Source organism: Ranitomeya imitator, chromosome 2 (assembly GCF_032444005.1).
Source record: "Ranitomeya imitator isolate aRanImi1 chromosome 2, aRanImi1.pri, whole genome shotgun sequence".
Taxonomy (NCBI): Eukaryota; Metazoa; Chordata; class Amphibia; order Anura; family Dendrobatidae; genus Ranitomeya; species Ranitomeya imitator.
The window spans coordinates 299,167,523-299,182,410 of NC_091283.1; the positions used below are offsets into that span (position 1 = coordinate 299,167,523).

Consider the following 14,888-nt stretch of genomic DNA (forward strand, 5'->3'; position numbering starts at 1 on the left):
TACCACTCCATATGACCATCTATATATCGGTACCACGCCGATATTTTATTGGTCCACCATTCCTCTACCCCAGAGAACACTGCGGTTTCCTCCCACCAGCCCAGGAGGATATTTGCATACGAGGGTGCACAAGAGCAACCCATCGCGGTCCCCCTGAGCTGGTGGAAGTACTTACCGTCAAAAAGAAAGTAGTTGTGGGTTAAAACAAACCATCAACTCCACCACAAATTTACTGTATTTCTCAAAGAAGACGGCTCTCGTCCTTAGATAGTATTCTAATGCCTTAAGGCCCATGGTGTGGGGAATGCTGCTGTATAAAGCCTCAACATCGATTGAACCTAACATGGTCCCCTGTTCTACAACAACGCCGTCTATCTTTTGGAGTAGGTTTGATGTGTCCCGCACATATGAGGGCAATGATGTTACAAACGGACGTAAGATGTAATCTATGTAAATGCCAACATTCTGACTCAGTGAGCCAACACCTGAAACTATAGGGCATCCCTTCAGGGGAGAGAGGCCCTTATGAACTTTAGGGAGGGCATAAAAAGTGTGCTGCCTTATTTACTTAACTATATATGAGTTGGCGACTCGTGGATGATGAGTGATTGATCTCTCCTTTTTTGGGGGGATATGAGAGTTCTTGCCCTGCATACATGCCGTATATGAGGTATTGGGGGTATATGTTTCATACGTGCATTGCATGTGGGTCTCGTTGTATGTGTGTGGTTGTGACCGTACGTGGATTTTATGCATGTGTTTTTTTCTGGGGGTATGTGTGTCCATTGTATGTAGGTATGGATTATGGTGTGGGTATATTTATGCCCTCTAGGTCTGGTTGTTCCACACACGTCCATGGTCCCTGGTATTAATGCATTAATACATCCATCCTTTTGGCCTTACAACTTGACTTATTATTATTAATTTTTCATTTATATGGGCCTTATTATTTCATTTTTGCATGATTTTATATACTCATATTGGTCCTTTGGCACCATCTTGGAGCCTTGTTCAAGGGCCCTTCTAGTCTGGCCCCCTATCTGCGCCTGCTCGGGAATTATTCCCGAGCACGCGCAGTGGGGTGACCTATTTGACCCAGATACGGGCTTATATGGGTTAATGACATCTTCATGGTATAGTCGCGGACGCGCGCTAACCAATTTATATTGTTTTTTTCTTTTTACTTTATTGTGGCCATTTGGATCAGTTTATTTATTCCAGTGGCATGACTCCATTCTGGCTGTGCTCTGCTGTATTGCCCCATACATGTGCAATTATTAATACGGCAGCTTATAAATTCTTATGGGCGCTGGTATTCATGCGGGCGCTGCTTTATCTTTGCCTATGCTTTCCCGGATATTACTGCGCACGCGCGCTCCCTGTTCAGGTTTATTTTCCTGCACGGGTGCAAGCGCTTTACGTGCCTTATTCTTTATTCTTATCCCTGACTGCGCTCCTCTGGACGTCACTGCGCACACGCGCCCCCTGTGCTAGTTTGTTTTACTGCACGGGCGCAGGCGCTCTATGTGCCTTACTCTTTAGTTTTCTGGGGCATGTCACTTCCGGTCCGGGGTGACGCATCAGCCCCGTTTTCATGATAGGACTCGACCACACACCGGTAGGTGCTTAAAACAGTGATTATGTGTGCATATATACACTTGCACATTGGTAGTCCATGCACTTCCCCTGACGAAGCCTCATTTGGGAGGCGATACGCATGGGGCTATGGTCCACCCGGCCCCCTGGATACTTCAGCTTGTCAATTTATAAATTGGTCTGTGTTTTTACTGTGGGTATTATGCTCTTATGATTCAGGCTTATGTCTTATTATATATGGGTGGTTTTTCGGTTATTTGGCCTATTCCTTTTTCCGGGTTCTGTGGGTCATCGTATATATGTTTGCCCTTAGATTCCCCATGAGCCGCTAGGTAGGATGTTATTACTATATACGTCTTCATATTTTCCACGGACATATTGACAGGCTGTATAAATTGCTTGTTTATATATATGTATGTTATGTATCCAGGTGGTCCGCAGTGGCGTAGTGATTTTAATTGTTTTTATTGTTTATGCCAATAAAGTGTTTGTTTTGTATGTTCATATACTGGGTGGTGTGCATTTTGTAGCAGCGTCTTTTTTCTCTTTCCTTGTTTTGCAAACATTGTATCAAGCTCGCAAACTCATCTACAGTATTCCTGAGAGAGAACATATGGCAATTTCTGGCTTCAGGAAACTTGTGGTATGATCATTACAGGTTAAATGATATAAGTAGGGCCAGTACACATGCAAACTAATATAACTATTGGAGATCTCGGGATCTCCACCGCATAGGAAAGCATGTAATTGCAGGGGCTCCAGGCTTTCACAAAATGTCAGCAGAGCCCCCTGCAGCGATGCACCGCACATCTTAACACCCCCTCATCCCAGCCTGCGGCCTGCAGCAATACTACACTCTTGCCTCCTCCAGCAGCGACCCAGGGACCCTGCTCCACCGCGGCCGGTAAGGTACGTCTGCATTATAAAACACACCCCCATTTTCCCCAGAAATTTTGGGGGAAAAAGTTTGTCTTATAATCTGAAAAATACGGTAGTTATGTCATATGAACTCTGCGTCCAATTAGCACAGGCGTCACTGTTCTCACCTTTGGACAAATTGAACAACAAGACTTAATCAAAGGGGAGTCGCAGCCCAGGCTTCCTGTTGATGTTCCAACACGTCCGAAGGCGGAGAAAGTAAAGCCGGAGCTGATTGGGCGCAGGGCTTGTGTAATGCAACAACCTCATATGAGCCCTGGGAACACGAGTGCCGACACCACTGGAACAGCATAGGCACGGAAGGCAAGTATGAATTTTTTTTATTTTAACAAAGCCATACATGATGAATGACAAAGGATTGCCATAGTAGTGCACAACCCCTTTAAGAAAATACAATCTTCAGTTAAAACATTTCCAACATTCTGAACATGAAAAAGGCTTCTCCCCTGCTCGACTTCTCTGATGTTTTTTAAGAGTTGAATTCCGTTTAAAACATTTCCCAGATTAAGGACCTGAAAAAGCCTTCTCTGGGTGAGTTCTCTGGTGGTGATCAAGATGCGCTTTTCGGGTAAAACATTTCCCACATTCTGAACAGGAAAAAGGCTTCTCTCCTGTGTGACTTCTCTGGTGCTTAACCAAATCTGATTTCTGGTTAAAATATTTCCCACATTCTGAACAGGAAAAAGGCTTCTCCCCTGTGTGAGTTCTCTGGTGCTTAACAAAAACTGATATCCAGTTAAAACATTTCCCACACTTGGAACAAGAAAATCTATTCTCTGCTGTGTGAATTTTTTTATGTTTAAGAAAAGTCTTTTCGAAGGGAAAACCATTTCCGTATTCTGAACATGATAATGGATTCTTTGATTTATAAGTAGTTTGCTTTTTAATGTTTATTTTGCGACTATGATTTGCTTTAGTAGTTGGTAATGAATCAGAAGACAAGACCTGTTTCAAAGGATCAAATGACAGATCTTTGCAGTGAAGGGATGATGGTATATCTGGAAGAATGGCATTCACTCTAATTGTATCCTGTTGGATCTCAAGATCATCTGATTTAAAAATTGAAGATGTCAGCTGTCCCTCTGATTTCTTGGTACAGTCATCTACCAACAAAAAAAAAAAAACAATTATTATTTTAGAAGATATCCTCAAATTTTATATTTTTTTAACATTTCTACTTAAACTGTCAGGAAAAATGGCAAGTTCTGTAAAAAATGTGAATTATTCACCAAGACAATGACAGTTCACAGTCTAATAGAAAACAGCATGAACAAAAGAAGCATGGTGTTCAACTGTTTGTTCATTCTGACTCACAAATATGCAATACACAATAAACGAAGAAAATAATGGATGGCACGCACCAATACGGTTATTTCTTGCTTTATTAGACGCTGTGTGGCTCAGGCACAGGAGACATGTGCAAGGTACGGACTAGAGCGCGAAACAGCTGTAGTCCGTACCTTGCACATGTCTCCCATGCCTCAGCCGCCCAGCATCTAATAAAGCAAAAAATAACCACATTGGTGAGTGCCATCCATTATTTTCTTTGTTTATTGTGGATTCCCTGCATGTTTTTTCCCCCATATGGATTGAGCACCTACAGCAGTGTTTTTGGAGGTTATCTGGCGTTCATGATTTAGTGTAGGTAACCTCATTTCATCTCTTTGAGGTAAAGGCGACGCAGTGGTGCCAAATACTTTCCTGCTGTTGACAAATATGGAATAAAAAGCCACAAAAATGTTATGAAGGTGAAAAAAGTACCAAAATTCCACTCATCTTACAAAATAAAAGTCCCCACTCAGGTCCATCACTTGTCAATGGAAAAAAAAGAGGTTTCCACATTATTTAGTGGCTCAAAGGCTCTTGAAAAGAAACATTGCTTCCATAAACCAATCCAGCAATATACGCTCTCCCAAAGTCAGATTTCCTCCTCACTTTTGAGCCTTGTAGTGGACACAAACCATATTTAGCATCTATGTATTTGGCATTGCTGCAGTGACAAGAACCCACTTAATTTACGGTGTGTGTCCTGAAGCACAATCTGGGCACTACGTGCCGAGTAATAAAATTGCATACAGTTAGGTCCATATATATTTGGACAGAGACAACATTTTTCTAATTTTGGTTATAGACATTACCACAATTAATTTTAAACAAAACAATTCAGATGCAGTTGAAGTTCAGACTTTCAGCTTTCATTTGAGGGTATCCACATTAAAATTGGATGAAGGGTTTAGGAGTTTCAGCTCCTTAACATGTGCCACCCTGTTTTTAAAGGGACCCAAAGTAATTGGACAGATTCAATAATTTTATATAAAATGTTCATTTTTAGTAGTTGATTGAAAACCCTTTGTTGACAATGACTGCCTGAAGTCTTGAACTCATGGACATCACCAGATGCTGTGTTTCCTCCTTTTTGATGCTCTGACAGGCCTTCACTGCGGAGGTTTTCAGTTGCTGTTTGTTTGTGGGCCTTTCAGTCTGAAGTTTAGTCTTTAACAAGTGAAATGCATGCTCAATTGGGTTGAGATCAGGTGACTGACTTGGCCATTCAAGAGTATTCCACTTCTTTGCTTTAATAAACTTCTGGGTTGCTTTGGCTTTATGTCTTGGGTCATTGTCCATCTGTAGTATGAAACGATGACCAATCAGTTTTGCTGCATTTGGCTGGATCTGAGCACACAGTATGTCTCTGAATACCTCAGAATTCATTCAGCTGCTTCTGTCCTGTGTCACGCCATCAATAAACACTAGTGACCCAGTGCCACTGGCAGCCATGCATGTCCAAGCCATCATACTGCCTCCGCTGTGTTTTACAGATGATGTGGTTTCCTTTGGATCATGAGCTGTACCATGCCTTCGCCATACTTTTCTCTTTCCATCATTCTGGTAGAGGTTGATCTTGGTTTCATCTGTCCAAAGAATGTTCTTCCAGAACTGTGCTGGCTTTTTTAGATGTTTTTTAGCAAAGTCCAGTCTAGCCTTTTTATTCTTGATGCTTATGAGTGGCTTGCACCGTGCAGTGAACCCTCTGTATTTACTTTCATGCAGTCTTCTCTTTATGGTAGATTTGGATATTGATACGCCGACCTCCTGGAGAGGGTTGTTTACTTGGTTGGCTGTTGTGAAAGGGTTTCTCTTCACCATGGAGATTATTCTGCGATCATCCACCACTGTTGTCTTCCATGGGCGCCCAGGTCTTTTTGCATTGATGAGTTCACCAGTGCTTTCTTTCTTTCTCAGGATGTACCAAACTGTAGATTTTGCCACTCCTAATACTGTAGCAATTTCTCGGATGGGTTTTTTCTGTTTTCGCAGCTTAAAGATGGCTTGTTTCACCTGCATGGAGAGCTCCTTTGACCGCATGTTTACTTCAGAGCAAACCCTTCCAAATGCAAGCACCACTCCTGAAATCAACTCCAGGCCTTTTATCTGCTTTATTGAGAATGACATAACAAAGGGATTGCCCACCCCTGTCCATGAAATAGCCTTGGAGTCAATTGTCCAATTACTTTTGGTCCCTTTAACCCCTTTACCCCCAAGGGTGGTTTGCACGTCAATGACCAGGCCAATTTTTACAATTCTGACCACTGTCCCTTTATGAGGTTATAACTCCGAAACGCTTCAACGGATCCCGGTGATTCTGACATTGTTTTCTCGTGACATATTGTACTTCATGATAGTGGTAAAATTTCTTTGATAGTACCTGCGTTTATTTGTGAAAAAAACGGAAATTTGGCGAAAATTTTGAAAATTTCGCAATTTTCAAACTTTGAATTTTTATGCAATTAAATCACAGAGATATGTCACACAAAATACTTAATAAGTAACATTTCCCACATGTCTCCTTTACATCAGCATAATTTTGGAACCAATTTTTTTTTTGTTAGGGAGTTATAAGGGTTAAAAGTTGACCAGCAATTTCTCATTTTTACAACACCATTTTTTTTTAGGGACCACGTCTCATTTGAAGTCATTTTGAGGGGTCTATATGATAGAAAATGCCCAAGTGTGACACCATTCTAAAAACTGCACCCCTCAAGGTGCTCAAAACCACATTCAAGAAGTTTATTAACCCTTCAGGTGTTTAATAGGAATTTTTGGAATGTTTAAATAAAAATGAACATTTAACTTTTTTACACAAAAAATTTACTTCAGCTCCAATTTGTTTTATTTTACCAAGGGTAACAGGAGAAAATGGACCCCAAAAGTTGTTGTCCAATTTGTCCTGAGTACGCTGATACCCCATATGTGGCAGTAAACCACTGTTTGGGCGCATGGGAGAGCTCGGAAGGGAAGGAGCGCCGTTTGACTTTTCAATGCAAAATTGACAGGAATTGAGATGGGACGCCATGTTGCGTTTGGAGAGCCACTGATGTGCCTAAACATTGAAACCCCCCACAAGTGACACCATTTTGGAAAGTAGACCCCCTAAGGAACTTATCTGGATGTGTGGTGAGCACTTTGACCCACCAAGGGCTTCACAGAAGTTTATAATGCAGAGCCATAAAAATAAAACAAAATTTTTTTCCCACAAAAATTATTTTTTAGCCCCCAGTTTTGTATTTTCCCTAGGGTAACAGGAGAAATTGGACCCCAAAAGTTGTTGTCCAATTTGTCCTGAGTACGTTGATACCCCATATGTGGGGGGGAACCACCGTTTGGGCGCATGGGAGGGCTCGGAAGGGAAGGAGCGCCATTTGGAATGCAGACTTAGATGGAATGGTCTGCAGGCGTCACATTGCGTTTGCAGAGCCCCTAATGTACCTAAACAGTAGAAACCCCCCACAAGTGACACCATTTTGGAAAGTAGACCCCCTGAGGAACTCATCTTGATGTGTTGTGAGAGCTTTGAACCCCCAAGTATTTCACTACAGTTTATAATGCAGAGCCATGCAAATAAAAAATATTTTTTTTCCACAAAAATTATATTTTAGCCCCCAGTTTTGTATTTTTCCAAGGTTAGCAGGAGAAATTGGACCCTAAATGTTGTTGTCCAATTTGTCCTGAGTACGCTGATACCCAATATGTGGGGGGGAACCACCGTTTGGGCGCATGGGAGGGCTCGGAAGGGAAGGAGCATCATTTGGAATGCAGACTTAGATGGATTGGTCTGCAGGCGTCACATTGCGTTTGCAGAGCCCCTAATGTACCTAAACAGTAGAAACCCCCCACAAGTGACCCCATATTGGAAACTAGACCCCTCAATGAACTTATCTAGATGTGTTGTGAGAACTTTGAACCCCCAAGTGTTTCACTACAGTTTATAACGCAGAGCCGTGAAAATAAAAAATCTTTTTGTTTTCCCACAAAAATTATTTTTTAGCCCCCAGTTTTGTATTTTCCCAAGGGTAACAGGAGAAATTGGTCCACAAAAGTTGTTGTCCAATTTGTCCTGAGTATGCTGATACCCCATATGTGAGGGTAAACCCCTGTTTGGGCACACAGGAGAGCTCGGAAGGGAAGGAGCACTGTTTTACTTTTTCAACGCAGAATTGGCTGGAATTGAGATCGGACGCCATGTCGTGTTTGGAGAGCCCCTGATGTGCCGAAACAGTGGAAACCCCCCAATTATAACTGAAACCCTAATCTAAACACACCCCTAACCCTAATTCCAACGGTAACCCTAACCACACCTCTAACCCTGACACACCCCTAACCCTAATCCCAACCCTATTCCCAACTGTAAATGTAATCCAAACCCTAACCCTAACTTTAGCCCCAACCCTAACTGTAGCCCCAACCCTAACCCTAGCCCTAACCCTAACTCTAGCCCTAACCCTAGCCCTAGCCCTAGCCCTAACCCTAATGGGAAAATGGAAATAAATACATTTTTTTTTATTTTTCCCTAACTAAGCGGGTGATGAAGGGGGGTTTGATTTACTTTTATAGCGAGTTTTTTAGCGGATTTTTATGATTGGCAGCCGTCACACACTGAAAGACCCTTTTTATTGCAAAAAATATTTTTTGCGTTACCACATTTTGAGAGCTATAATTTTTCCATATTTGAGTCCACAGAGTCATGTGAGATCTTGTTTTTTGCGGGACGAGTTGACGTTTTTATTGAAAACATTTTTGGGCACGTGACATTTTTTGATCGCTTTTTATTCCGATTTTTGTGAGGAAGAATGACCAAAAGCCAGCTATTCATGAATTTCTATTGGGGGAGGCGTTTATACCGTTCCGCGTTTGGTAAAATTGATAAATCAGTTTTATTCTTCGGGTCAGTACGATTACAGCGATACCTCATTTATATGATTTTTTTATGGTTTGGCGCTTTTATACGATAAAAACTATTTTACAGAAAAAATAATTATTTTTGCATCGCTTTATTCTCAGGACTATAACTTTTTTATTTTTTTGCTGATGATGCTGTATGGCGGCTCGTTTTTTGCGGGACAATATGACGCTTTCATCGGTACCATGGTTATTTATATCTGTCCTTTTGATCGCGTGTTATTCCACTTTTTGTTCGGCGGTATGATAAAGCGTTTTTTGCCTCGTTTTTTTTTTTTTTCTTACGGTGTTTACTGAAGGGGTTAACTAGTGGGACAGTTTTATAGGTCGGGTCGTTACGGACGCGGCGATACTAAATATGTGTACTTTTATTGGTTTTTTTTTTTATTTAGATGAAGAAATGTATTTATGGGAATAATATATATATTTTTTTTTCATTATTTTGGAATATTTTTTTTTATTTTTTTCACACATTTGGAAAATTTTTTTTTTTACTTTTTTACTTTGTCCCAGGGGGGGACATCACAGATCAGTGATCTGACAGTTTGCACAGCACTCTGTCGGATCACTGATCTGATATGCAGCGCTGCAGGCTTCACAGTGCCTGCTCTGAGCAGGCTCTGTGAAGCCACCTCCCTCCCTGCAGGACCCGGATCCGCGGCCATCTTGGATCCGGGGCTGGAGGGAGCAGGGAGGGAGGTGAGACCCTCGCAGCAACGCGATCACATCGCGTTGCTCCGGGGGTCTCAGGGAAGCCCGCAGGGAGCCCCCTCCCTGCGCGGTGCTTCCCTGCACCGCCGGCACATCGCGATCATCTTTGATCGCGGTGTGCCAGGGGTTAATGTGCCGGGGGCGGTCCGTGACCGCTCCTGGCACATAGTGCCGGATGTCAGCTGCGATAAGCAGCTGACACCCGGCCGCGATCGGCCGCGCTCCCCCCGTGAGCGCAGCCGATCGGCTATGACGTACTATCCCGTCCAGGGTCAGATAAGCCCAGGGCACCTCGACGGGATAGTACGTCTAAGGTCACAGAGGGGTTAAAAACAGGGTGGCACATGTTAAGGACCTGAAACTCCTAAACCCTTCATCCAATTTTAATGTTAATACCCTCAAATGAAAGCTGAAAATCTGAACTTCAACTGCATCTGAATTGTTTTGTTTAAACTTCATCGTGGTAATGTCTATAACCAAAATTAGAAAAATATTGTCTCTGTCCAAATATATATGGACCTAACTGTATTTGCAATTTTTACTCTCTAACATCCATCGAGTGCTAATCACCTGGAAGTGCCTGTGGACTCAAAATGGTTACTACTCCTATAGACCAATTCATTTAGGGTTACACTGTCCAAAATTTAGTCACTTTTGGAGGATTTTTACTGCTCTGGCTTTCTGACATTGTCATTTTAGAGCAAATGGTGTGTCCTATCTCCTCTGGAACCTGCTATTAAGATGTCTGTTTCTGTCAACAGGCGCTGCCTTATTCATTCTGCAGGCGGCGCTGGTAATGGAGGAGATATCAGAACCAGAAGCTATGAGTAGCACCGATTCTGTCCAGCCACTAAGGTTAGGGTACCTGGGACACGTAGTACCATCCAGTCTGGCACTATGAGTGTGTGTTATTCAGCTGAAGTAATCTCTTCCCTGCTTCACCCAATTGGAAAGTACCAAACTAACTACTAAAGCCCGAAACATATTGCCAGAAACTGCCAGATACAGCCTTGTTCTCTGGTTCAGTCCTCTGTGTTCAGCTCCTGACTTGTTTACACCGTGTTCCAAATTATTATGCAAATTGGCATTAAGTGTCATAAAGATTTAATTGTTTTGTTTTTCAAATAAACTCAAGGATGGTATTGTGTCTCAGGGCTCAATGGATCACTGAAATCAATCTTAAACACATGTGATAATTAGTTTTCCAGGTGACTCTAATTAAAGGAAAACTACTTAAAAATGATGACATTATTAAGCAGGCCACAGTTTTCAAGTAAAGGTACCTTCACACTAAACGACGCTGCAGCGATCAGGACAACGATCCGGATTGCTGCAGCGTCGCTGTTTGGTCGCTGGAGAGCTGTCACACAGACAGCTCTCCAGCGACCAACGATGCTGGTAACCAGGGTAAACATCGGGTTACTAAGCACAGGGCCGCACTTAGTAACCCGATGTTTACCCTGGTTACCAGCGTAAAAGTAAAAAAAACAAACAGTACATACTTACCTTCCGCTGTCTGTCCCCGGCGCGGTGCTTTCCTGCACTGGCTGTGAGCGCCGGCCAGCCGAAAAGCACAGCGGTGACGTCACCGCTGTGCTTTCCAGCTGGCTGGCGCTCACAGCCAGTGCAGGAAAGCACAGCGCCAGGGACAGACAGTGGAAGGTAAGTATGTACTGTTTGTTTTTTTTACTTTTACGCTGGTAACCAGGGTAAACATCGGGTTACTAAGCGCGGCCCTGCGCTTAGTAACCCGATGTTTACCCTGGTTACCAGCGAAGACATCGCTGAATCGGCGTCACACACGCCGATTCAGCGATGTCTACGGGAGATCCAGCGACGAAAGAAAGTTCTGGCATTCTAGCTCCGACCAACGACAGCACAGCAGGATCCTGATCGCTGCTGCCTGTCAAACTGAACGAAATTGCTAGCCAGGACGCTGCAACATCACGGATCGCTAGCGATATCGTTCAGTGTGAAGGTACCTTAATATGGGAAGGAAAAAGGATCTCTCTGCTGCCGAAAAGCATCAAATAGTGCAATGCCTTGGACAAGGTATGAAAACATTAGATATTTCACAAAAACTTAAGAGTGATCATCATACTGTGAAGAGATTTGAGACCGAAAGAGCACAGATTTCATGCAGATAAAGGTATAATGAGGAAGGTTTCTGCAGACAAATTCATTGAATTAAGAGAGCAGCTGCCAAAATACCATTACTAAGCAGCAAACAGATATTTGAATCTGCTGGTGCCTCTGGAGTCCCTCAAACCTCAAGGTGTAGGATCCTTCAAAGGCTTGCTGTGGTGCATAAAACTACGATTCGGCCACCCCTAAAGAGTGTTCACAAGCAGAAACGGCTGCAGTGGGCCCAGACATACATGAAGACTAATTTTCAAACAGTCTTGTTTACTGATGAGTGTCAAGCAATCCTGGATGGTCCAGATAGATGTAGTAGTGGATGGCTGGTGGATGGCTACCATGTCCCAAAAAGGCTGTGACATCAGCAAGGAAGTGGAGGAGTCATGTTTTTGGCCGGAATCATGGGGAAACAGCTGGTAGGGCCCTTTAAGGTTCCTGAAGGTGTGAAAATGACCTCTGCAAAGTATATAGAGTTTTTGACTGACAACTTTCTTCCATGGTATAAGAAGCAGAAACGTGCCTTCAGGAGCAAAATCATCTTCATGTAGGACAATGCACCATCTCATGCTGCAAAGGATACCTCTGAGTCATTGGCTGCTATGGGCATAAAAGGAGATAAACTTATGGTGCGGCCAACATCTTCCCCTGATCTCATCCCCATAGAGAACCTTTGGAGTATCATCAAGCAAAAGATCTATGAAGTTGGGAGGCAGTTCAAATCAAAACAGCAGCTCTGGGAGACTATTCTAACTTCATGCAAAGACGTACAAGTAGAAACTCTCCAAAAACTCACAAGTTCAATGGATGCAAGAATTGTGAAGGTGATGTCAAAGAAGGGGTCCTATGTTAACATGTAACTTGACCTGTTAGGATGTTATGGAGTTAAATAGCTTTTTTGTTCAGTGAATGTGACCTCCTAATGCTGCAAATTCCACAAATGAGAATTTTCAGTTCTTTAAAACATATAAAATGTATAGAAATTCTACTGTGCCTAATAATTTGGAACAGTGCATTTTTAGTTTTTATTCATTTTGGAGATTTTACTGTTATCATTGGGAGGTTTCTTCAATAAAATTTGTTGTATAATCTAAAGAGTGATGACTTTTCTTAGACGGACTGTCTTTGCACCGACCATTTAGGAAAATCAGAGAAAAATATAATTTGCGTAATAATTTGGTACACGGTGTATTTGTTTCCTGCTATGACCCCGGCCCGTTTACTGACTATTCTTGTGTCTTTTGATTTTGTATTTTCTCTGACTTCATGGTCGTGACCTGACTACCATACTATTCTTCTTACTATCTTACACTACAGAAAAGCAAGTAACACCATGGTCCAACCTAGAGGTCTCTGTGCAAGTCCAGATGTAGAGGGGTTAAAGAAGTTAAAGAGTGATGGGCAAAACTTTTACTATAGACAATAACACATCTAACCAAGATGAATAGCCTTCTTAGGTATAAAAAAAATTGAGTAACTAATGGTGAAACCTCTCTGAGGTAATTTGAGTCTGAGGCTCTGTGGCTCTTGGCAATCTACTGTAAACTATCGTAAGGGACAATATTTTATATCACATGATAACTATTTATTAGGCTATGTACACACGATGCGGATTTGTAGAGTTTCTGCGTTTTTTTTCCGCGCTGAAATGCTCCAAAAACGAAATGGATTACGTAAGCAATGTTAATCAATTACATTCCTGAAGTGTTGTGCACATGATCCAGAAATTTCCATGCTTATTTGCACCCTTTTATTTTCTGCAGCATGTCAATTCTTTTTGCGGATCTGCAGCTTTTCTGCACCCATTGACTTCCATTGAGTCAGTCAAATTGGCAGCAAATAAATCAGAAGACACATCGCAGTGTGAATAAATCAGAAGACACTACGGGGCGGGATGTCTGGCAGGGCGGCCGCACAGGTGCAGTCAGCCAGACTGCAAATGAGGACAGAGGACGGACAGCGCTCACTGCGCATGCCCAAGGCATGAGAAAAGAGCGCAGGCGCCGGCTCATTTGAAAACAGTGCTGAGGAGGCGGTGCCCGGCGCGCACAGGCCCGAGTGACGGCTGTGCTGCGTCTGTCTCCAGGAACATTTCAGGGTAAGAGGGGGCACATTTTATAAGTGATTATTTCAGCGTGTGCAGGCATCAAAACTAAAAGAGCCACCTTGTCAGAATGCAGCATTTGTGCTGCACAAGGTGGCTCTTTTAGTTTCAAATGCCTGAGGGCAGTGACAGGTTCCCTTTAAAAGACGTCTGATACACATGATGAGGGCATTATACTGCCACTGTACAAATCCCTGGTTAGACTGCACATGAGTACTGCGTACAGTTTTGGGCGCCGGTGCTCAGGAAGGATATAATGGAACTAGAGCGAGTACAAAGGAGGGCAACAAAATTAATGATGGGGGAACTACAATACCCAGAGAGATTATCAAAATTAGGATTATTTAGTCTAGAAAAAAGAAGACTGATTGGCGATCTAACAGCCATGTATAAGGATATACAGTGGGTACGGAAAGTATTCGGACTCCTTTAAATTTTCCACTCTTTGTTTCATTGCAGCCATCTGGTAAATTAAAAAAGTTATTTTTTTTCTCATTAATGTACACTCTGCACCCCATGTTAGCTGAAAAAAAAAACATGTAGAAATTTTTGAAAATGTATTAAAAAACAAAAACTGAAATATCACATGGTCATAAGTATTCAGAACCTTTGCTCAGTATTGAGTAGAAGCACCTTTTTGAGCTAGTGCAGCCATGAGTCATCTTGGGAATGATGCAAGTTTTTCACACCTGAATTTGGGGATCCTCTGCCATTCTTCCTTGCAGATCCTTCCAGTTCCGTCAGGTTGGATGGTGAACATTGGTGGACAGCTATTTTCAGGTCCCTCCAGAGATGCTCAATTGGGGTTTACGTCATGGCTCTGGCTGGGCCAGTCAAGAATGGTCACAGAGTTGTTCTGAAGCCACTCCTTTGTTATTTTAGCTGTGTGCTTAGGGCCATTGTCTTGTTGGAAGGTGGACCTTCAGCCACGTCTGAGGTCCAGAGAACAAGGGAAAAGGTTTTCATCCAAGATATCTCTATACTTTACCGCATTTATGTTTCCTTCAATGGCAGTCATCCTGTCCTTGCAACTGAAAAACATCCCCATAGCATGATGCTCCACTGTTGGGATTGCACATTGGGCAGATGATAAGCAGTGCCTGGTTTTCTCCAGAAAGGTCTATCTTCATCTCATCAGACCAAAGAATCTTATTTCTCATAGTCA

At 42.6% G+C, this 14,888-nt stretch overlaps 1 protein-coding gene across 2 annotated transcripts in view; it reads right to left on the reverse strand.

Moving 5' to 3' along the window:
• Nucleotides 1-2,837: 2,837 nt before the first annotated feature.
• The window catches only part of LOC138663337 (oocyte zinc finger protein XlCOF8.4-like), a 41,476-nt gene continuing 29,425 nt past the window's right edge, over nucleotides 2,838-14,888 (reverse strand). The window contains exon 7 of one of the 2 annotated variants that reach the window (XM_069749512.1): nucleotides 2,838-3,638. In XM_069749512.1, the coding sequence (XP_069605613.1) occupies nucleotides 3,040-3,638 (599 nt within the window). In that variant the 3' untranslated portion in view covers nucleotides 2,838-3,039. The remainder of the gene's footprint in view (nucleotides 3,639-14,888) is intronic. The other variant, XM_069749514.1, reaches the window with a different exon arrangement.